The sequence below is a fragment of the Mobula birostris genome, chromosome 12 (genome assembly GCF_030028105.1).
Source record: "Mobula birostris isolate sMobBir1 chromosome 12, sMobBir1.hap1, whole genome shotgun sequence".
In the NCBI taxonomy this organism is placed as follows: domain Eukaryota; kingdom Metazoa; phylum Chordata; class Chondrichthyes; order Myliobatiformes; family Myliobatidae; genus Mobula; species Mobula birostris.
In genome coordinates this window covers 28,369,478-28,391,512 of record NC_092381.1, presented here as the reverse complement: position 1 = coordinate 28,391,512, position 22,035 = coordinate 28,369,478, and the positions used below count along the sequence as shown (strand labels likewise).

At 41.0% G+C, this 22,035-nt stretch overlaps 1 protein-coding gene across 8 annotated transcripts in view; it reads right to left on the bottom strand.

The window, feature by feature from the left end:
- LOC140205808 (palmdelphin-like) overlaps positions 1 to 22,035 on the bottom strand; it is a 140,829-nt gene that overhangs the window by 23,071 nt on the left and 95,723 nt on the right. For all 8 annotated transcript variants that reach the window (XM_072273512.1, XM_072273514.1, XM_072273513.1 and 5 more), the window contains 2 exons: positions 11,911 to 11,991; positions 10,830 to 10,960 (listed from right to left, as the gene is read on the bottom strand). In XM_072273512.1, the coding sequence (XP_072129613.1) occupies positions 10,830 to 10,960; positions 11,911 to 11,991 (212 nt within the window). The remainder of the gene's footprint in view (positions 1 to 10,829; positions 10,961 to 11,910; positions 11,992 to 22,035) is intronic.

Below are 22,035 nucleotides of genomic sequence, written 5' to 3'. Positions count from 1 at the left end.
CTCTTTGCCTTCTGTGGGCAAGCCAATTCTGGATCCACAAAGCAACGTCCCCTTGGATCCCATGCCTCCTTACTTTCTCAATAAGCCTAGCATGGGGTACTTTATCAAATGCCTTGCTGAAATTCATATACACTACATCTGCTGCCCTACCTTCATCAACATGTTTAGTCACATCCTCAAAAAATTCAGTCAGGCTCGTAAGGCATGCCCTGCCTTTGCCAAAGCCATGCTGACTATTGCTAATCATATTATGCCTTTCCAAATGTTCACAAATTCTGCATCTCAGGATCTTCTCCATCAAATTACCAACCACTGAAGCAAGAATCACTGATCTATAATTTCCAGGGCTATCTCTACTCCCTCTCTTGAATAATGGAGCAACATCTGCAATCCTCTAATTCCCCAGAACCTGCCCCATCCCCATTGATGATGCAAAGATCATTGCCAAAGGCTCAGCAATTTCCTCCCTCGCCTCCCACAGCAGCCCGGGGTATATCTTGTTCAGTTCCGGTGACTTATCCAACTTGATGCTTTCCAAAAGCTCTAGCACATCCTCTTTCTTAATATCTATATGCTCAAGCTTTTCAGTCCACTGTAAGTCATCCCTACAATTGCCAAGGTCCTTTTCCGTAATGAATACTGAAGCAAAGTATTCATTAAGTACCTCAGCTGCCTTCTCCAGTTCCATACACACTTTTCCACTGTCACACTTGATTGGTCCTATTCTCTCACATCTTATCCTCTTGCTCTTCACATTGTAGAATGCCTTGGGGTTTTCCTTAATCCTACCCACCAAGGCCTTCTCTTGGCCCCTTCTGGCTCTCCTAATTTTATTCCTAAGCTCCATCCTACTAGCCTTATAATTTTCTAGATCTCTATTATTACCTAGTTCTTTGAACCTTTTGTAAGCTTTTCTTTTCTTCTTGGCTAGATTTACAACAGCCTTTGATTAGCATGGTCCTTGTACCCTACCATCCTTCTCCTATCTCATTGGAACATACCTGTGCAGAATGCCAAGCATATATCTGCTGAACATTTACCACATTTCTGCCATACATTTGCCTGAGAACATCTGCTCCCAATTTATGCTTCCAAGTTCCTGCCTGCTATGGTAAAGGAGGTAGAATCATGATCACTGTCTCCAAAATGCTCTCCCGCTGAGAGACCTGACACTTGACCAGGTTCATATCCCAATACCAGATCAAGTACAGCCTCTCCTCCTGTAGGTTTATCTACATGTTGTGTCAGAAAACCTTCCTGAACACTCTAGGGAGATACCAATCAATATTGGGGAAATTTGCTCTAGGGAGATACCAATCAATATTGGGGAAATTAAAATCTCCCATCACGACAACCCTTTCATTATTGCACCGTTCCAGAATATGTCTCCCTATCTGCGCTTCGATGTCCCTGTTACTATTGGGTGGTCTATAAAAAACACCCAGTAGAGTTATTGACTCCTTCCTGTATCTAATTTCCACCCACAGAGATTCAGTAGACAATCCCTCCATGACTTCCTCCTTTTCTTCAGCTGTAACACTATCTCTGATCAACAGTGCCATGCCCCCACCTCTTTTGCCTCCCTCCCTGTCCTTTCTGAAACATCTAAAGCCTGGCACTCTAAGTAGCCATTCCTGCCCCTGAGCCATCCAAGTCTCTGTAATAGCCACAACATCATAGCTCCAAGTACTGATCCACGCTCGAAGCTCATCCGCTTTGTTCATGATACTCTTTGCATTAAAATAGACACAACTCAATCCATCAGTCTGAGCGTATCCCTTCTCTATCACCTGCCTATGCTCCCTCTCGCACTGTCTCCAAGCTCCCTCTATTTGTGAGACAACCACCCCTTCCTCCGTCTCTTCAGTTTGGTTCCCACCCCTCATCAATTTGAGATTAAATCTCCCCAGCAGCCTTAGCAAACCTCTCTGCCAAGATATTGGTCCCCCTCGTACAACCCACCCATTCAAGTACAGCCCATCCTTATTGTGCAGGTCATGCCTGCCCCAAAAGATGTCCCAATGATCCAGAAATCGGAATCCCTGTCCCCTGCTCCAATCTCTCAGCCACACATTTATCCTCCACCTTACTCTATTCCTATACTCACTGTCACGTGGCACAGGAAGTAATCCCGAGATTACTACCCTTGTAGTCCTGCTTCTCAGCTTCTTTCCTAACTCCCTGTAGTCTGTTTTCAGGACCTCTTCCCTTTTCCTACATATGTCGTTGGTACCAATATGTGCCACGACCTCTGGCTGTTCACCCTCCCACTGCAGGATATCGTGGACGCGATCAGAAACATTCTGGGCCCTGGCACCTGGGAGGCAAACTGCCATTTATCTTTCTTTCCTGCGTCCATAGAATTGTCTGTCTGACCCCCTAACTATAGAGTTCCCTATCACTGCTGCAATCCTCTTCCTTTCCCTTCCCTTCTGAGCCACAGGGCCAGACTCTGTGCCAGAGGCATGGCCACTGTCGCTTCCCCCAGGTAGGCCGTCCCCCCCCCAAATGCACTCAAACAGGGGTACTTATTGTTTAGGGGGATAGCCACAGGGGTACTCTCTAGTATCTGACTCCTGCCCTTCCCTCTCCTGACCGCTACCCACTTATCTATCTCCTGAGGCCCGGGTATGACTACTTGCCTATAGCTCCTCTCTATCACCTCCTCACTTTCTGTGACCAGACGAAGGTCTTTGAACTGCATCTCCAGTTCCCTAACCCGGTCCCTATGGAGCTGCAGCTTGACGCACCTGGCGCAGCTGAGGCCGTCCGGGAGGCTGGGAGTCTATTATTCTAATCTCTTTATTATATTTGCATGCCATAAATGAGTACAGGTTAGTTGGTCACATGGGTGTAATTGGTGTGCAAAGGATTGTTGGGTTGGAAGGGCCAGTTACCATATTGTTTCTCTTAAGAAATAGACCATTCTCCTTATACAAATGTTTGTAATTATCTACTTAATCCCTTTCGTGTACAGCTCCATCTCTCTCTCTCTTAACAATCCTTTATAAATTCCATTGCTTGTCCAAATAGAGCAATTAGAAATTTAGCAATTTTAGATGACTGGAGACATTATATATTAAAAGAATTAAGCAGTTCATATGATTCAGATGAATCAAATCTCTACACTTTGAAGTGCTTAATGTAATACACAACTAAACTCAAGTAAAAATACGTCTAATGACCTTGTATGTCATCCTCAGCATTACAGGACTTGCAATTATTGCAACAAATTAAAACTAATTACAAATTACTTCAAAGAGGTATGCCTGAAATTTTGCTATAAATTAAAAATAATTATGTTTTTCGGCATTGAACCAGGTTTCAACTTCTTACAATAGGCAGCCAGAAAGATTTGAGTACTGGCGATCCGAATGTTTGTACTATGATTGTCATGTTTTGACATTATTCTTGCAGATATTCCGAGAGTAGCATGTTGAGTTCTCAATCTGCATTCCCAGCAATTGTGTCAAGTGTAGAGATTCACAGCAGACTGCACGTAGTGATAATACTCAAGCTAATGAGGGTTGCTGGGGATCAAACTGTTATAAGTGGCTAGGAATGAATTTATGGACATAATTAGAATATAACTATCTGTCATGCACTGCATTTTTCTAGAGAAACTGTTTTGTTTTTAAAGAGCAAAATTTTCCACGGTTTCTATTTCCTTCCTGCTTTAAGCAAATTAACTAGGTTGTGGTGAATTATATTCCCTGCCCCAGCTCCAACTCATTGGCTGATTCATTATTGTCAATGCTCTGTTCATATAAATACCCCTAAACTATTCCATGTTCCCTAAACTGCACAAATACCATCCCTACTTTAGAGTTGGGATGTTAAAGGGAACCAGGGAGTCATTTTGATTAACTTATGAGAATTTTACCCTCACCATGTGAAAGGGGTATACCTGTACTTCATTCTTTCTATGTGTTGCACAATGGTTGCTTGAGTATGGTTATTTTCTGGAGTATTTACTGACGTTAACTTCTCCCAGCTGCATTGATAACTCTTCCAGTTCCTCTAAGTTTAGAAATGGAACATGTATCCCTCATGAATTAAAGGCAGATTAAAGGCATCCGTTAGTCTTGTGAGACCATGGATCTGTACCTGGAAAGTCTTCACTCTCCAGGGCACAGGCCTGGGCAAGGTTGTATGGAAGACCAGCAGCTGCCCATGCTGCAAGCATCCCCTCTCCACGACACCAATGTTGTCCAAGGGAAGGGCATTAGGACCCATACAGCTTGGCACCAGTGTCGTCGCAGAGCACTGTGTAATTAAGTGCCTTGCTGAAAGACACAACATGCTGCCTCGGCTGGGGCTCGAACTCTTGACCTTCAGATCGTTAGTCGAATGCCTTAACCATTTGGCCACGTGAATTAAAGTGCTAAGGATCATGTCAATTCATTTATGATTGGAAAATCATCAGTCTGAAATGTTTACCAGTTCTTTCTTCAATTGCATTGCAGCATTTTCAATTTTTATTAACTGGTATTTGCCTCTGGTCACTCCAAAGTCAATGTTGTTTTAAATCAAGAAGGACTGGAAATGACTCTGAGGCAATTGATTTTTGAACAGTCATTGAGCTCAGCAGAATGAACCATTTAAACAATTAGAAAATGCTGATTTCATCACACGTTCTTTCAAATGACCCTCAACCACTTCACAGAGAAATGTTACTAGTGATCTATAAAAATGCTTGCCTTCTGAATTGTGCTGAATCTAATGCAATAGGTAATGCATTTTTAACAGAGCTCTACTAGTCGACTTTACAGACAAGCTGCTCAGAATGGGGGAAATATAGTGAGATTGGAAACCTTGTTGAAAGATAGTTACTATTTGCTACTTCTAGGACAGTTACAGAGGAGTTCTTTTGGAATACATTTGTAGAAAGAAACCCTTGGGTGCTGTGGTTCCAATCTCACTAATATGGATGTAGAGAGAGGCAAGTAGGCTCCCCCCATGTATGTTACAGAAGTATTCCACTGGTTGCAAAATATGCAAAGTCAATACAGTATACTTCATTTTTTCAAGTAAACATATTTCAGTGTATGAATTCTAAAAGTTGACCTCAACTGAACCTGAAATGCTTCAATAAATTGTCTTTCACTGCTTTTCTGTGGTTTAGTATCATTGAATGATGTTAGCAGTTCACTTCATAGTATTAACACAGGAGATTCTGCTGGAAATCCAGAGTAGCACACATAGAATGCTGGAGGAACTCAGCAGGTTGGGCAACATCTATGGAGGGGAATAAAGAGCTGATATTTCAGGTCAAGACACCTCATAGCATTAATGTTTCAGCTACTAATGGGGAATTTTGATATGTAGTTTTATTGATAATTATAATTACTCCTAATCCAGTGTGTTGCAGTAGAATTAGGGGAGGTTATAAGCATATGAGAGAGAGTAGGACGCAAGTAGGGAGTGGAACCTGCTTCAAAAGGGCAACAGTTATACCAGTGGCCAAGAAGACTCAGGCGAGCTGCTTCAATGACTATCATCTAGTAGTACTCACATCTATGGTGATGGTGCTTTAAAAGGTGGGTTATGGCTGGAATGAACTCCTGCCTAGCAAGGGCCTGGACCCACTGCAGTTTGCATATCACCACAACAGGTCAACGGCAGGCGTGATCTCATCGGTTTTCTGGACAATACAAATACCTATGTCAGGATGTTGTTTATTGACTACAGCTCAGTTTTTAACTGTAATGGTGTCTCAAAAATGCAGCGTCCATCATTAAGGATCCTCATCACCCAGCTCATAGCCTCTTCTCATTGCTACCATCAGGAAGGAGGTACAGGAGCTTGAAGGCACACACTCAACGATTCAGGAACAGCTTCTTTCTCTCTGCCATCCGATTTCTGAATGGGCACTGAACCAATGAACATGACCTCAATACTTTTTATTTTTTTTTAATGTACTACTTATTTAAATTAACTATTTAGTATATATATTCATACCATAATTCAGATTTTTCTATTATTATGCATTACATTGTACTGCTGCTGCAAAGTTAACAAATTTCACGACATATGCTGGTGTTATTAATCCTGATTCTGATTCTAAAACGATAAGACTGATCTGAGAGCTAGTGTGAACTCAATGGGCCAAATGTACTCCTTCAATATTGTAAGGAAATATGAAAAATGCATTTAAATATTTTCACAAAATACTTTAAAACGAACCTGATAAGTTGTCAATTGAAAGAACTTTATATTTTACTCAAATTTTAAATGTTTTATAGTATATTAGGCATAAACTCAACCATCAGAATCTTGAATGAGAGGGGTAACTTAACTCGCCTCGTCACTGAACTGTACCCAGAACCTATGGACTCACTTTCAAGAATTCTTCATCTCATATTCTGATATTTATTGCTTATTTATTTTTTATTATTATTGTTATTATTTTTCTCTTTTGTATTTGCTTATTTTTTTAATCTTTTGCATGTTGGTTGTTTGGCCGTTCTATTGTGTGCAGTGTTTCATTGATTCTATTGCTTCTTGGATTTACCATGTATGCCTGCAAGAGAACGAACCTCAGATTTGTAAAGGTGATATATAGTCCTTTGATAATAAATTTACTTTGAACTCATTCAACAGAACAGAATTAAATTAATTTATTTGGACTATAACACAGGATCAGAAGAACCTCAACACAGTATGGTAGTTTATTCAATGAACATTAAATCCAAAGTTATTAGTCATGATTAGATTCTGATTTAATTTAAATGCTGGGCTGATGGATTCCATCTCTTCAGGGTAAACAGCTTGTTGTTGGCTGCTTTGCAGTTTTTGGGAAGTGCTCTAGTGCCATACAGTGGTAGAAAGAATGTTTACTGCTAACCTACTCTTTGTGCTATGGGCTAGAAATTGTTCATGCTGGGAAAGGCAGACTGAATGCAATGCACAGTGGGCCAGTTTGTGTTGAATTAGTTATTAGTCTACTTGGTACTAATGGAAGAAGCCCACCCACCAATCAAAAAATCATTTGTTTACATGGCATTATACCTTGCCTGTTTAATGCAATGAAAGCCCTTTCCTCTGCTCACTGTACCTTTGTAGAGTAAGGGCCAGGTCGTGCAGAAGATGGTGAAGAGAAGCTCAAGGATGAGGAAGTAGAGAGTGATACCCGTGGGTGTGTGTGCAAGAGTAATGGTGAGACAATGTGAGAAAGTTGAAGTTGAGTGGAAGTCGGGTGTCAGGGTCAGAGAGAGTTGCGTGAGGCTGTTCAGTTGGTTTAGGGGAGGCTGGGGGCAAGGAGGAGCCAGGGAAGTTTTTTCACTGAAAGGCAGGTTCCCAGGCTACACTGCATGGACAGGGGAGTGGCTAGGCTCCCTGAAGGTAACCTCGTATTCATTTAGAAAGCTGCTGCCACACAAATGCACGTGGGAGTGAATCCTGTGGAGGTGACATCCAGACGCATATTGTAACTTATTGCATGCCACTCTGCACATGCACAATTGCCTCTGTGCGTGAGCACATCAGCGAACCCAGAGGAAACTCCCTAAGCTCGAGTTTGATGTACTATGTTGGTGATAGGTGAATGCAATTGGTTTTCTGACGAAGTTCCACCCTGAAACCTGTAGAAATGTTAAATGCTACAACAGGCCACAGTTGGAAGCTAGTCAGGAAACACCAACCCGCATGAGTGCCATTGCTCTGATAGCTACTTAACAAGCACTATACTGTAAAGGATTTTATAAAGAGAGAAGCGATTTGACTCCTTTGCCTGAAGGTAACGCAGTTATCAATCTCACAGCATGGTAAACCACAGTGTAGAACAAACTAATTAAAAACAGATTGCTAAGGTGGCCTCCGAGACTGTTGCAGACATTTTACAAACTTCTGCTCGAAGAAATCGTGCAGTGCAGGAAATCAAGCCCTGAATCGACCTTAAAGATAAGTAGCTGAAGTGGTTTCTTTTGATTTGTTTACACTAGCCTGATGTAGAGGAACTATTTTTATTGAACAAGGAGTCTATGATCATGGCATAAAAGTTATAGCTAAGTCACTTAAGAGTGAAATTAACAAAACAAGTTAACACACAAATGTCCTGACGAAGGGTCTTGGTCCAAAACATTGGTTCTTTATTCTTCTCCATAGATGCTGCCTGATCTGCTGAGTTCCTCCAGATTTTCTGTGTGACTCTCCACACAAAAGCTGCCCCAATACTTCCTCCCTCTCTCCACTGACTTTCAGTAGCACCTGTCACTTGTGTGCTTAGACCAAGTTTAGCTCAGGATTGCTACAGAAGGGAGCTCTTTTAATCAGTTGCATCATGCAGTCCTGCAGGGGAAAATTACTTCATAAATCTATTCTCTGATCAGAGCAAATATAGTCTATCTACAGAAAATGGTGCAAGCATCTTGAGAGAGAGAGAGAGAGAGAGAGAGAGAGAGAGAAAAATCACATATAAGCATTCAAACATTGTAAATATTCCAAATCATATATAAAATTTGTTAAGAAAAAATTGTTTTCAAACGGAAAAGGTATGTGTTTGATGAGTGTGATAACTGAAGTATGCACTTAATTTTAACCTGGCAGTGAGTTGGCTGCACTCATTCCAAACATGTCATCAGGAAAGCTATTTGAATGACTGCATTACTTGATATATTTGTGCAGCTATTAGAATTGGTTGTACAGTACTTGTCAATGTTTAAATATAGGAGCAGAATTTGACATATTTTCCATATTAATCATTTTAATTTCAGTGCTTCCTGTTATTGAGAAAGTCACAAAAGAAATGGAAAGTAGGAACTTTATATTAATAGAAAGCCAGTTAGTTGAAACACCCTCTTCAGTGTGATTCATATTTATCACACAATGGACATAACATTCTGTCAATGGGTTAAAGAAACATTTTAACCTTCAAATATGCTATCAAACAGAACATGGTCTAATTTTATCCTTGGAAGACCAAAACACATTCTGCAATACTTCTCAAATAATAAACTTCTTTACTCAAGGCAACTTACGTCTTTTTAATTTACAGATTCAGGACCCTAATGCCATTTAATATTGATAGCAACATGTGTTATTTTATCCCTTTTTGTAATAGCAACCTTCAGTAACTTTCAGCCTTGTATAACTAAGCTGCAAAGGAATTCAAACTATCTTCTGTAGAAGCCGCGGCTGAGTAATCCTCTGCTTCCTGAAAACACATCCAGAGAAATGAAGCAACAAGAAGCTTGCAATCTAGGACAAGGTTAGATATCCTGCAGCTTGCTGCGACCACTGGGCAGGAGCGCTGCATCTAAACGTACTCATTATCATCACTTTTTACCGTTAACTCACTCTTGGAAGTCATACATTTTCTAGCACATGGATTAAACTAATAGGGTAAATGTAAAGCATTCAATCATTCTTTGCTATACTGTTCCATTGTGCAGTGTACAATATATTTGAAAGGAAGTAATAGCATGCTATCTGTAGTATTAGAGCCACTAGAGAGTACTCCCTATTAAAGATGAGCAGAGTCCATGACAGGGTAGAGAATAGATGGACTATGCCTGACTGATGGGATAACTTTACATTCCTTGAGCAAGATTGCTTTTTATCAGCCTTGTGCATATACGGGTTATGTTGTTAAGCTTTATGTTTTAAAACAAAGAAATAACTGTCAGATTGAACCACTCTGGTCCATGAAATTTAATACATCTATTTTCATTTTAGAATGTAGAACGTAGAGCACTGTACAGGCCCTTTGGTCGATAATATTGTGCCAACTTTTTAACCTACTCCAAGGTCGATCAGCTGCTTCCCTCCCACATGTTTCTTTCACCTTTCACCCGTGTGCCTATCTAAGAGTGTCTTAAATGTCCCTAATGTGTCTGTCTTTACCATCATTGCTGGCAACGCATTGCATGCACCCACTACTCTCCGTGTAAAAAACCTGCCTCTGACATCCCCCCTATACATTTCTCCAATCCCTTTAAAATTACCTCCTCTCGTATTAGCAATTTCTGCCCTGTGAAAAAAAGGCACTGGCTGTCTACTCAATCTACGTCTTTTACCATCTGATACACATCTATCAAGTCATTGCTCATTCTTCTCCACTCCAAATTGAAAAGCCCTAGCTTGGTCAGCCTTTCTTCATGATAAGCACTCTCTAATGTACATAGCATTATGGTAAATCTTCTCTGCACCCTCTCTAAAGCTTCCACATCCTTCCTATAATGAAGTGACCAGAACTGAACACAATTTTGCCAGAGTGGTCTAACCATAGTTTTATAGAGCTGCAACATTACCTTGTGGCTCTTTTACTCAACTGCCTAACTAATGAAGGCCAACACACCACGTGCCTTCTTAACTACCCTATCAACTTGTGCTGCAACTTTGAGGGATCTGTGGCTGTGGACTCCAAGACCCCTCTGTTCCTCCACACTGTTAAAGATCCTGTACTCTGCCTTCAAGTTCAACCTTCTGAAGTGAATCACTTCATACTTCTCCAGATAGAACTCCATCTACTACCTCTCAGCCCAGCTTTGCACCCTATCAATGTCCCATTGTAACCTGTGACAACTTCTACACAATCCAAGCATCACCAACTTTCATATTTTAGTTCGAGAGAAATTAAGTATTCTAAATAAAGGCAAAACTATATGTTAAGCTTGAACCACCATTGTGGAATGGCCCAATTTTGCTAATGCCAATCAGAAGTAATATTGGGTAGAGGGTAAAATCAGCACACGACTCCCCAGCCCGCTATATAAAAGGAATGTGGGCGGAAGGGCCTGTACTGTGCAGTCTTGTTAAATGTTCTACATTGAAGTGGAATTTCCGTTTTAGTAATAGGATTACAAGCTGTACTCATAAATTTAGCTTACCGGAGAATCTTTTGTTCCATTTGCTTGGATTGGTGCTGGTCTTCCAGATGCTGCTTTCTTATTGCCTCTTGTTCTTGAGGAGTGATGTTGGCCACTCCTTCCAGAAGCCATTGTTCTCTCAAAGTCTTTGACTGTTCAGAACAGCACAGTGTTAGAAATTTCCAGTATTAGCACAATGCATTTTATTGTTTTCATTCAGTAATTTTCCAACGAAGTTTGGCTTCATTCTGAGGTCACCATGAGTAATAGCCACTGGTCTAGAAGGTGAAAGCATGTAGGAGGAGGAGTAATTCACCTGCATATTTAGTAAGATCATAAGAGACTGGATTTTCATCTCAGCTCTTTTTCTAATCTACCCTTCGTTAACTTTCACTCCCTTATTTATCAAGAATCTATTTCTGCTTTTAAGAAGATTCAAAGACTGCTTGAGGAAGAGACTTCCATGTAATCATGATGCTGTGAGGGGACATATTGTTGCAGTCTCACTGCATGAAGTTGGAGACCTCCTATTTTTAAACAGTGAACTCATAGCCTGGATTCTCCACCAGAAGAGACACCCTCTCCACGTCCACCCTGTCAGAACTCCTCTGGGTCTTATATTTCTGAATTAAATCTTCCTGCATTCTGACTGATAAGAGGAGTAGTCTTCATTTCTGTTACTCTATCCTTTCATGCCATTGGAAGTACAAAATCCTCCTCCAGCCTTGATTTTCTTTATGTTGCATGGACAAAATGTTTTTCAACTGGAGGAAGAGCAATGTCAGATTAATAATAACTGATATTTATTGAGGTAGCTTCATACAGGATTCACAGTGATCAGAAAGTCTGATAGATACCTTTATTTTATTTTGGCCAATCTATAAACCAGATCAATATTGATCTGAATTGATTGATAAACAAAATCACTAATAATAGTGTGAACGGCCAGATCAACTAACTGAACGGAAAGTCCAAACTGAATCTATTTGTTCAAATTTCATTGTAATTGAATTAATCTTTAATGCTTCATTGAATATAATGTTCTTCATATATTTATCCATTCCTCCATGGACAAAAACAGAACACTTACTAACTGCTGTACCTTTAAGTGCTTAAGCTTCAGCTTCTCCTCATCCACTTCAAACCGTTGTCTTGTGATTTTCTCCTGGACTTTCCTTTTTTCCTGCAAAGTTAGAATTGAAGTGTGAGAATGCTGTCCAGCCATTTTAATTAGTTTTCTAATGCTACTTGGTAAAGTTGTGCATATCGAAGATGGACGCCTTTCCTCACTGAATAATGTAACATTCCATAGTGTAACCATATACAGGTATATTAATTATTATCCCTTTTCACTGTTTAATATCACTCTTTACTTGGAAACTATACAATCTCTAGCACCAATGAATTAAACTAACTGGGTAACTGTAAAATTTCAGTCAATTTTTTCTGTATTATCTCACTATGAAGTGCATAATGCCTGATATTGTGGCTGTATTCTGTCATTAAAATTATTTTAATTTGATGTATAAAACTGATTTTATTATATGTTTTGGTTTGTTTATCAATGTAACCATTTTGATTGTTTTTGAAGCTATCATTAGTGATGCTGTATTATTCAGGAGGTGGGAGTCAGAGATTCTTGGTGTCTTACATGTTAAGGGATACGAAGAGAGCTGTCAGAACACACGCAGGGCAGGTTTCCATCGCAACGCTGCTCTTGTGGTCACATATCGATGTTGGATGCAGCTCAAATCCATTTATAGTGCACATAAGTTCAGTTTGCAAAGGAAACTGTTCAGTCACAGGTTTTGTAGTGGGAGATTACAGACGAATACGTGAAACCAGAAGCAGGAGACTCAAGAGACTGCAGATACTTGAATCTGGAACAACATTCTATCTGCCGCAGGAACACGGCAGGCTGAGAGCAGGCTCAGAGGGCCGAGGGGTGGTTGGTGAGGAAAGAAACCACAAACGTTTCGAGTTGAAACCCTGCTAACACTGACTGAAACTTCCCCTGCCTTGCTGTAGATGTAACACTTGTCCTTACACCTGCTCCTTCACCACCACCCAGTCCTCAGCAGGTCAGGCAGCATCTGAAGGGGAATAAATAGTTGATATTTTGTAAAGATAACAGCCTGCATCACAACTGTTTATTTCCCCTCCATAGATACTGCCTGACCTGCTGCGTTCCTCCAGCATTTTGTGTGTGTAACTCTGGATTTCCAGCATCTGCAGAATATTTTGTGTTTAGATTAAACAGTCCTTCCAGGTGAGGCAAAAGTTCACATGGATTTCCTTCAATCTCGCCGATTGCATTTGGTGCTCCCAACGTAGCCTCCTCTATATTGGTGAGATCAAACACAGACTCAGTCACTGTTTTGCTGACCACCTACGCTCAGTTTGCAAAGGGGAGAATAAAAACAGTAGGATAGAAGTCATTGTGCCTGGTGGTGTGTGCTTTCAGGCTTTTGCGTCTTCTTCCCTATGGGAGAGGGGAGAAAAGAGAATGCCCAGGGTGGTGGGGTCTTTGCTTATGCTGACTGCTTTACTGAGGGATCAAGAAGTATAGATAGAGCCCATAGAGGGGAGGCTGGTTTGCATGAAGTGTCGAGCTGTGTCCACAACATTCTGTGGTTTCTTGCGGTCACCTGTAGAGCAGTTGCCATACCAAGCCATTATGCATCTAGACAGAATGCTTTCTGTGGTGCATCAATAAAAGTTGTTGAGAGTTGACAGAGACTTGCTGAATTTCTTCAGCCTCCTGAGGAAGTTGAGGAGATGGTGCACTTTCATGGCCGTGACATCAAGGCAGTTGTACCAGGACAGAGTTTTGGTCTGAAATGTCAGCAACTTCCTTCCTTGTTCCAATGCTGCTCAACCCTTGGTGTTCCTCCAGCAGATTGTGGTCTGCTCCAAAAGCAGGGGTTGGCAACTGTCCCCTCACACCTACCGTGTCATTAAATATGATCCTGTCCAATGTGCCTCAGACCTCAGCTCTTACAGTGTGCCAATTCCACATAGTCCAGAATTCCTCAGCCTTCCAAAAATGTACGATATCTACCTCCTCTCTAAATACCCCCAGTGACCTAACATACGCAGCACACTGGGGTAGAGAATTCCAGAGGTTCACTGTGTGAAATAATTCCTACAAATTTCAGTTTTAAATGACTCCTCTTTTGCTCTTTTATCTTACAAGTACATCTTCTCATTCAAGTCACTCCCACTAGTGGAAATGTTTCAGTACCAACCTAGTCATGCTTCTGATATTCATGTCCCCTTATTCAGAATCAGATTTAATATCACCAGTAAACGTTGTGATATTTGTCATGTTTGTAACAGCAGTACATAATAATGGAGAAAAAAACACTGCACTTTACAGTAAGTGTATACATACATATATGTATTATGATTACATAATATTTCTCTATTTCTAAACTTCTGTTCCACTTGCAACAACAGCCAGTAAAGGCTCTTTGTAGCCAATACAACCTTTCTGAAATTTAGTTTCAGTTGTAAAGAATTGGATGACTACTTAAAGAATAAAATGTTTAAGATAAAACCTTCACATATAAATATATTTTATCATTCTAATAGTTAGAAAACACCTGAATGACATTGAAAACATCATCAAGCATTTTTACCTCATAAGGGAAACACTGTATATTAGTGAAGAGATCTTAGCATAGTGTTTGGTAAAGTGAGTTAAATTACCTTGACCATGAGAGCACCACAGTTAACCACAGGAATACAGACTTCTTCATTTCATGAAACTAATTTTATGCTTTTAACAGTTATGCATTTAATAAGGGTACTTATCTGTAAAATGATAGCAAAAGAAATTTGTGCATGGAAATTTAATTTTCTTCACATATTTTTATCCATTCATTAGTCACTCATTTAATTGGATATGACTGGACTAAATTTGCCTGAAATCTGTAGTAATGAATTTCCATATCAGTAAAGACCTAACTGCAAATAAAACTAAAATTTTAAATACCGTGCATAATTGGTCCATATGTGGCTAATTGTTCTCTTTAGGGAGTTTGAATCTTGAACCGGATCTCTAAAAGATATAAAAGGCTGTTTTGGAGAATACGTAAATAAAACAATTAAAAGGACTGTACCAGGTTGCAGGATGCTACATTAAGAGGAGATGGCTCTGTTTTCTGTGGAGAAGCAACGACTCCAAGGGGGTATAATTGATGTATGGTAGGATAAAGTACTTCCTTTGTGCTAGTTTATCCTTTATTAATCCTACTTACACTCCCATGTACGAAAATATCAACACTTATGATCTGGGCCACACACAGAAAATGCTGGAGGAACTCAGTAGGCCAGGCAGCATCTATGGAAAAGAGTAAACAGTCAACATTTTGGGCCGAGACCCTTCTTCAGGACTGATGAAGGGTCTCGGTCCAAAATGTCGATTGCTTACTCTTTTCCATAGATGCTGCCTGGCCTACTGAGTTTCTCTGGCATTTTCTATGTGTTGCTTTGGATTTCTGGCGTCTGCAGATTTTCTTGTGTTTGTGGAACATTTATGACCTATTCTTATTTAGAGTAAAAAATCACTATTTTGGAAATAGGTTAGATTAGAGGGACAGTTTTATAAAACTGCATTTCTAGTGGGTATCCTCTGCTACCTTTCTGTCCAAAAGTCTTCTAAATGCCGCTGCTACCAGTTTGTTCCAAATATTCACCACACTCTGAGGAAAATGCCCCTCAGGTCTTCTTTAAATTTCTCCCCTCTCACCTTAAATTTATGCCGTCCAGTTCTAGATTCTCCCACCTTGGGGAAAAGTTTCTATCTCCTATCTATACTGCTCATTGTTGTAAACCTGTATAAAGTCATTCAACAGTCTCCTATCTTCCTGAGACAACAAACCCAGTTTACTCAAACAATTCTTATAACTACAGCTCTTCATTGCAGGCACATAGTGGTGAACCCCTTCTGCATTCTCTCTGTTGCTACCATATGCTTCCTGTGGTATTGTAAAAGAACTGAATGGAACATGTATGGTCTAACCAATGTTTTCTTACAGTTGTAACATTACATCCCTACTTTTATTCTCAATGCCTCTGAAGGTAAGCATTCCCAATGTCTTTTTCACTATTCTATCCACTTCTCTATATATCCCTGGAGAATTTGACTCCCCAAACTACATTACCTCACAATTGTACCATTGAACCATTGAATTGTCTGGATTATATTCCATCTGCCATTACAGATGATCTATGTAACACTGTATCTTTAAAGAACCATTTTACTTATCTCTGAGTTCAGTAACTTCTGTGTCATCTGCAAGCTTACTAATCAGTCTGCTACATTCTTATCCAAATCATTTAATTAATACTCAGTGGCCACTTTATCAGGTGACTCTTGTACCTAAAAAAGTGGCCACTGAGTGTATGTCCATGGTCTTCTGCTGCTGTAGCCCAACCACTTCAAAGTTCAACGTGTTGTGCATTCAGAGATGCTCTTCTGTTCTCTACTGTTGAGTTAATGTCACCTTCATGTCAGCTTGAACCAGCCTGATCATTTTCCTCTGACCTCTCTCATTAACAAGGCATTTTTGTCCACAGAACTGCCACTCCCTGGATGTTTGTTTGTTTCTCACACCATTCTCTGTAACCTCCAGAGACTGTTGTGCATGGAAATCCCAGGAGATCAACAGTTCCTGAGATACCCCAATCCCCTCCCCCCAACCCCCATTCTAGCACTAACAACCATTCCACAATCAAAGTCACTTAGATCATATTTCTTCCCCATTCTGATTTTTGGTCTGAACCATGTCTAGATGCCTTTATGCATTGACTTGCTGCCACATGATTGGCCGATTAGATATTTGCATTAACAAGCAAGTATACAGGTATACCTAATAAAGTGGTTACTGAGTGTAAATTTCAAGCAACAAAATTCCCAGCACCAATACTTCTGCTATGTCACTTGTTACAGCTCTCCAGGCAGCAAAGCACCCATTCACCACTAACCTCTGCTTGGTAACAAGCGGCCAATTTTGAAACCAGTTTGCCCACTCACATTGGATTATCTGTGCCTTAATCGTCTGTACTAATATATCAAAAGTAATTTTGTTAAAAGCCTCACTACAGTCCATATAAACAGCAACTACTATCCTGCCTTCATAAATCACTTTGGTTACCTCCTTAAAGAGTCTATCAGATTTGCAAGACGCTGCCTCCCCTACACAAAACTGTGCTGAATCCTTTTAATCAGTCCCTGCCCTTTCAAGTGACATAAATCCTGTCCCTCAAAAATCATCCCAACAACTTTCTGACTATCGATGAAAAGCTCCTTGGCCAATAGTTTCCAGGCTTATATTGATGGCCCTTTATGTACAAAGGACAATGTAGGCTATCCAACAGTCTTCCAGAATCTCACCTATGGTTAACAAATATGCAAAAATTTCCAACACAAAGAAAAATGGGCGGCTTTGGGGAGTGGAAGGGAAGGATTAGATTGATCTTAAATTAGGTTAGAAGGTTAGAAGAACATTGTGGGCTGAAGAACCTGTACTGTGTTCTTTCTTCCCTGAGCATCCTGGGCATTTATCCATAATACCATAAGATATGGATACGATAGGGTCGTTCAAGTGACTCCTAGTCAGCTACATGGAGCTCAGAAAAATGGAGGGCTATGGGTAACACTAGGTAATTTCTAAGGTGAGGACATGTTCGGCATGGTAGGCAAGCCACACGGTAGGCTTATTCAGAAAGTTAGAAGGCATGGGATCCAGGGAAGTTTGACCAGGTGGATTCAGAATTGGCTTGCCTGCAGAAGGCAGAGGGTCGTGGTGGAGGGAGTACATTCAGATTGGAGGATTGTGACTAGTGGTGTCCCACAAGGATCTGTTCTGGGACCTCTACTTTTCGCGATTTTTATTAACGACCTGGATGTGGGGGTAGAAGGGTGGGTTGGCAAGTTTGCAGACGACACAAAGGTTGGTGGTGTTGTAGATAGTGTAGAGGATTGTCAAAGATGCAGAGAGACATTGATAGGATGCAGAAGTGGGCTGAGAAGTGGCCGGAGAAGTGTGAGTCCTGACGAAGGGTCTCGGCCTGAAACGTCGACTGCACCTCTTCCTAGAGCTGCTGCCTGGCCTGCTGCGTTCACCAGCAACTTTGATGTGTGTTGCTTGAATTTCCAGCATCTGCAGAATTCCCGTTGTTTGCCTTTTTAAAAGTGTGAGGTGGTACACTTTGGAAGGACAAACTCCAAGGCAGAGTACAAAGTGAATGGCAGGATACTTGGTAGTGTGGAGGAGCAGAGGGATCTCGGGGTACATGTCCACAGATCCCTGAAAGTTGCCTCACAGGTGGATAGGGTAGTTAAGAAAGCTTATGGGGTGTTAGCTTTCATAAGTCGAGGGTAGAGTTTAAGAGTCGTGATGTAATGATGCAGCTCTATAAAACTCTGGTTAGGCCACACTTGGAGTATTGTGTCCAGTTCTGGTCATGTTACTATAGGAAGGATGTGGAAGCATTGGAAAGGGTACAGAGGAGATTTACCAGGATGCTGCCTGGTTTAGAAAGTATGCATTATGATCAGAGATTAAGGGAGCTAGGGCTTTACTCTTTGGAGAGAAGGAGGATAAGAGGAGACATGATAGAGGTGTACAAGATAATAAGAGGAATAGATAGAGTGGATAGCCAGCGCCTCTTCCCCAGGGCACCACTGCTCAATACAAGAGGACATGGCTTTAAAGTAAGGAGTGGGAAGTTCAAGGGGGAAATTACAGGAAGGTTTTTTACTCAGAGAGTGGTTGGTGCGTGGAATGCACTGCCTGAGTCAGTGGTGGAGGCAGATACACTAGTGAAGTTTAAGAGACTAGTAGACAGGTATACGGAGGAATCTAAGGTGGGGGCTTATATGGGAGGCAGGGTTTGAGGGTTGGCACAACATTGTGGGCCGAAGGGCCTGTACTGTGCTGTACTATTCTATGTTCTATAGCTTTGTGGGCCGAAGGGCCTGTATTGTGCTGTAGGTTTTCTATGTTTCTGTGTCTACATAGGAGCAGAATAAGGCCATTTGGCCCATCAGATCTGCTCCACCATTTCATCATGTCTGGCCATTTCATTCTGAGCCCCAATTTCCTGCCTTCTCCCCATATCCCTTCATGTCCTGACTAATCAAAAATCTATCAACCTCCGCCTTAAATATATATAAAGACTTGGCCTCCACAGCCACCTGTGGCAACAAATTCCACAGATTCATCACTCTCTTAGTAAAGAAATTTCTCCTCTGTGTTGGGACTGCTGCTTTTTATGATGTATGTCAATGACTTGGACTATGGTATTAATGGATTTATGGCTAAATTTGCCGATGATACAAAGATAAGTGGAGAAGCGGGTAGTTTTGAGGAAACAGGAAGCCTACAGAGAGACTTAGGTAGTTTAGGGGAACAGGCAAAGAAGTGGCAAATGAAATACAATGTTGGAAAGCAAAGATCATGTACTTTGGTGGAAGAATTAAACGGGCAGGCTATTATTTAGATGGGGAGAGAATTCAAAATCCAGAGATGCAAAGGGACTTAGGAGTCTTTGTGCAAGATACACTAAAGGTTAACCTCCAGGTTGAGTCAGTTGTGAAGGAGGCGAATGCAATGTTGGCATTCATTTCTAGAGGTATAGAATACAAGAGCAGCGATGTGATGTTGAGCCTCTATAAGGCACTCGTGAGACTGCACTTGGAGTATTGTGCGCAGTTTTGGGCTCCTTATTTTAGAAAGGATATACTGACATTGGAGAGGGTTCATAGAAGATTCATGAGAATGATTCCAGGAATGAAAGGATTACTGTATGACAAACGTTTGGCAGCTCTTGGACTGTATTCCCTGGAGTTCAGGAAAATGGGGGGGGGGGGGGGGGGGAGGAAATCTCATAGAAACATTCCGAATGTTAAAAGGCCTGAAAAGATTAGATATAGCAAAGTTATTTCCCATGGGTAGGGGAGACTAGGACAAGAGGGCACGACTTCAGGATTAAAGGACGTCTTTTTAGAACTGAGGTGTGGAGAGTCAGAGGGTGGTAGATCTGTGGAATTTGTTACCACAAGTGGCTGTGGAGGCCAAGTCATTGGGTGTATTTAAGGCAGAGATAGATAGGTTCTTGTTTAGCCAGGGCATCAAAGGGTATGGGATGAAAGCAGGGGAGTGGGGATGACTGGAAGAATTGGATCAGCCCATTATTGAATGGTGGAGCAGACTTGATGGGCTGAATGGCCTACTTCTGCTCCTATATCTCTTTGGTCTTATGGTCTCATATCCATTCTAAATGGACTTACTTCCAGTCTGAATTCCAGTGAGTACACACCCAGAGCCATCAAATGCTCCTCCTATGAATAAGCCTTTCAATCCAGGAATAAGTTTCGTGAACCTCCTTTGAACCATCTCCAGTTTCAGCACATCCTTTCTAAGATAAGGAGCCCAAAACTACTCATAATACCAAATGAGGCCTCACCAGTGCTTTATTGTCTCAATATTATATTTTGTTTTTATATTCTAATCCTTTTGAAATGAATGTTAGCATTGCATTTGCCTTCCTCACCAGAGACTCAACCTGCAAATTAACCTTTTGGGAATCCTGGACAAGGACTCTCAAATCCCTTTGAACCCTTTTTTTTTATTTTCTCTCCATTCATTTCTTCTACCAAAGTGCATGACCATTCACCTCTCAACACTGTACTCCATCTACCACTTATTTGCCCATTCTCTTAATCTGCCTCAGTCCTTCTGTAGCCTTTATACTTCCTCAAAACTACCTAATTCTGCACCTATCTTCAGATCATCTGCAAACTTTGCAACAAAGCACTCAATTCCATCCAAATCATTGATATATCCCATCCCAGACCCCTGTGGAACACCATTAGTCACTAGCAGCCAATCAGAAATGGCTCTCTTTACTCCTACTGTTCTTCCTTCCCATCAGCCACTGCTTTATCCATGCAAGAATCTTTCTTGTAATACCATGGGGTTGTAGCATGTTAAACAGTCTCATGTGTGGCCCTTTGAAAATCCAAGTAGACAACATCAACCAATTCTCCTTTGTCTATTCTGCTTGTTATTTCTTCAAAAAATTCCAACAGATTTGTCAGGCAAGGCTTTCCCTTGAGGAAAGCATGCTGACTGTGGCCTATTTTGTCATGTGCCTCCAAGTACCCTGGACTTCATCCTTAATAATCGACTCCATCATCTTCCCAACCACTGACATCAGACTAACTGGCCTATAATTTCATTCCTTCTGCCTCACAGTCACAACCTGCCAATCTGAGATTGATCCATTTATTTCCACTCTTTGCTTTCTGTCCAATACCAATTCTCGAACATTATCCCCAGTTCCACATGGTCCAACTTGGTCGACCAAACTCCTGTGGGACCTCACCAGAAGCTTTTTGAAAATCCAAAGCGTGAACCTATTTCAGTTTGTGGTGTACTGGAGTTCGGACTTCCGTTATGGTGGCATCTGTAAGGAGTTTGTACATTCTCCCCATGAACCGCATGGGTTTCCTCTTGGGACTCCTGTTATCTCCCACAGTCCAAAGATGTATCTTTTAGTTGGCTAATTGGTCATTGTAAATTGTCCTGTGATTAGGCTAGTGCTAAATAGGTGGGTTGCTGGGCGGTGTGGCTTGTCGGGCTGGAAGGGCCTGTTCCACACTGTATTTCCAAATAAATAAAAAATATAAAAATAAAAATAAAAATAAAATAAAATAAAATAAAAATAATAAAATAAAATAAAATAAATAAGACACGCTCTCTAGCCCAGGCAGCATCCTGGTACATCTCCTTTGCACCCTCTCAAAAGCTTCCACCCACACCCTTGTTATAATGGGCTTGGAGACTGTTCCCCAGGTTTTCTGTATTTTGGATGTGGACTTGGACTATAGAGTCTTTTATTCAAATCTTATAATTTTTTATATACTTTTGGTTTGTCGCCCAATCCTTCATGTTTTTTGTGCAGAGACGGGGATTTGGGGGTTGATGTACCTTTTATGCTTTTGTTCATTTTTTTGTGTGAGGAGGGAGATTGGGGGGGGGGGGAGTTTGATGTGCCTGTTTCGTTTTGTTCATTTTTTGTGTGGGGGAGAGAATGGGGGCGGGGGTCGATGTGTCTGTTCCATTTTCTTTGTTTTTTTTTGTGAAAGGAGGAGGAGTTGGGATTGATGTGCCTGTTCTGGTTTTTTTTGTGGGGGTAGTGGATATTTTTGGGG